The 2,439-nt window shown below is 69.7% G+C and overlaps 1 protein-coding gene across 1 annotated transcript; it reads right to left on the minus strand.

Annotated features, from left to right (window-relative positions):
* Nucleotides 1-6: 6 nt before the first annotated feature.
* Nucleotides 7-2,439, minus strand: IRX2 (iroquois homeobox 2; the record flags this gene model as incomplete). The annotated part of the gene is made up of 3 exons (XM_040466587.1): nt 2,191-2,439; nt 489-894; nt 7-242 (listed from the first exon to the last, which is right to left on the minus strand). Coding segments are annotated over exons 1-3 (891 nt in total), but the record flags the coding sequence as incomplete, so codon positions are not given.

Raw genomic sequence — 2,439 nt, forward strand, 5'->3', positions numbered from 1 at the left:
CGGGGGGCTCAGCAGCGGCGCCTCCACGCCGGTGAGCGGCGACGAGGTCACGGGCTTGGGCGGCGCCAGGTCCCGCTCGCCGTCGTCCTCGTCGTCCTCGTCGTCCTCCAGGTCGTCGTACTTATCTTTGCACTCCGAGCCCGACTCGCACAGGGGGTCCCCCGCCCGACAAGACAGCTTCTCCCCGTCCGACTCGGCCGAGCACGAGTGATCCGTGAGCGAGTCGACATGCAGGCTGATCCCTGCAGGGGTGCGGGCATGGCTGTGGTGCGCGGGGACAGCACCCCCCCCCCCCCCCCCCCCCCCCCCCCCCCGGGGATCCCCCCCCCCGGCCACGACCCGGGGCGGGGGGCAGCAGGGCCTCCCCCGGGAAGCGCGCGAGGACTCGATCCTGGGTGGCGGCGCGCGGCGTCTCCCCGGACCTCAGCTCTGCGCCCGCCTGGGGAGAAAGCTCCCCGCAGCCTCGCGCCAGCCGCGGCCCCGCTCACCTTCGTCCTCGGCCGAGGTCTCGGTGCCCTCCTGCGCCTTGTCTGGACTCTCCCCCTTGCTCCTCGCCGCGTCGCCCTCCTCCTCGTCCTCGTCCTCGCTTTTGTTCCTCGGGGCCCACGTCATCTTGTTCTCCTTCTTGAGGCGCCGGCGCGCGTTGGCGAACCAGGTGGACACCTGCGTGAGGGTCATCTTGGTGATGATGGCCAGCATGATCTTCTCGCCCTTGGTGGGGTACGGGTTCTTGCGATGCTCGTTCAGCCAGGCCTTGAGCGTGGCCGTGGCGTCCCGCGTGGCGTTCTTGCGGTACGCGGGGTCGTTGAGCTGGTAAGGGTAGGCCGCGCTGCCGTATGGGTGGTAGCTGATGGCGCCCGCCACCCCGGTCGTGTGCGCGTCGTAGGGCGCGCCCTGGAACCAACAAGAGCCTGGTGAATGGGGTGCGCGGGGACCTGGCCCGCATCCGCCCTCCCGACGCTGCCGTTCCCAGGGTCAGGACCGCGCTGGAGCCTTATTTCCCGGCAGCAAAAGAGCAGGGGAAAAAATAAAAAAAAAAGCCCGCAGCGCATAACGCAAGACAGGCTGTTGACCACGAAAACGCTGCAGTTCTAACCTCGAATTTTTGAACTATTTCACTTTGCTAAAACGGCACAACTTCCCCCCGTTGTCCCTGAGCTGCGGGCACGGATGCACGCGGACGTGCACAGACACAGGCCCGCAGGTACTTTCTTGATATCTAAATTTCTCTGGCTGGCTCCCCCTCTCCCCCTTCCCCGCCCTTATATGGTTAAAAAACCACCCCAGAGCCCCCGCTCGGCTATTCACCGCTCTAAAGCTCGGCAAATCCAATTTGCAACTCAGAAGCCAGTCACCGTTTCGAATTCTTCAAATACGCGGTAATTAGCATTTTAATTCAGCCTTTAACGTTTAAATTCGAGACATTTGCAGCCTCCGCCAAGGCCCCGGCGACAGGGCCGCTGCCCTGGAATCCCACCGAGGGCGGGCTGCGGCGACCACCCCCCCCCCCCCCCCCCCCCGGCTCCCCCCCGTAACGGCCTCGCTCGCCCGAAACGGGCGTCAGCAGCACCCGGGCCGGGCCCAGCTGCGGAACCAGAGGCGCGCGGGCCGGCCCCCGGTCGGGGGAGCAGTAGCTGGCCGCGGCACGCAGGGGACGGGCGCGGCGACCGGGGCTGCCACACGCCCGCCCACACCGTTTTTCGAAATCTCGGCCTGTGGGACAGATAAAGGCCGAGATCGTGGCGCACCAGGAGGGGTCCCGGAGCCGCCGCCCGCTGCTCCTCCCGCTCCCCCAACCCGGTGACCCCAAGCCCCACAAGTAACCCCCAAGCGCTCCGCGGTCGCCGCGGAGGCCCCAGCGGAGCCGAGACCCGCTCCCCGAGCCAACGGGAGCGCGCCCCCGGCCCGCTCCGGACCCCGCGCCAGGCTTTGGCGCGCGAAGCGAGGACCACCCGGGACGGATTCCCGACCCCAGCAGCGGGGTCGCACTTTTCGGGCTCTTTGGGAACGTCACCCCGGGAGCCAGGGGAGAAGAAGCTGCAAGGACCCCCGGCCTGAGTAACGTCGCCGGGCCGGCCGGGCCCGCCAGCGGCACCCGGAGCCACCGCCCACGGCACCCTCCCCGCGCCCTCGCGTCCCGATCGCGCCCCCCCCACCCCCACCCCCCGGCACTCGCCCGCGCGCGGTTACCATGTAGGACGGGAAGCCGGCGGCGGCGGCGGCGGCGTCGGCCGAGTACTGCAGCGGGCTGCCGAAGCCGGAGGCCGCCTGCGCCGTGAAGGCCGCGGAGCCCGGGTAAGGGCTGAACGCCGAGCCCGACGCCGAGCGGGCCAGCTCCTCGCTGCGCGGCGCCGCCAGCGCCGACGCGCCGTACGCCGGGCACGAGTAGAGCGCCAGCGAGCCGGGCGCCTGGTACAGGTAGCCCTGCGGATAGGACAT

Source organism: Herpailurus yagouaroundi, unplaced genomic scaffold, assembly GCF_014898765.1.
Source record: "Herpailurus yagouaroundi ecotype Mexico unplaced genomic scaffold, PumYag 63611, whole genome shotgun sequence".
Classification (NCBI taxonomy): Eukaryota; Metazoa; Chordata; class Mammalia; order Carnivora; family Felidae; genus Herpailurus; species Herpailurus yagouaroundi.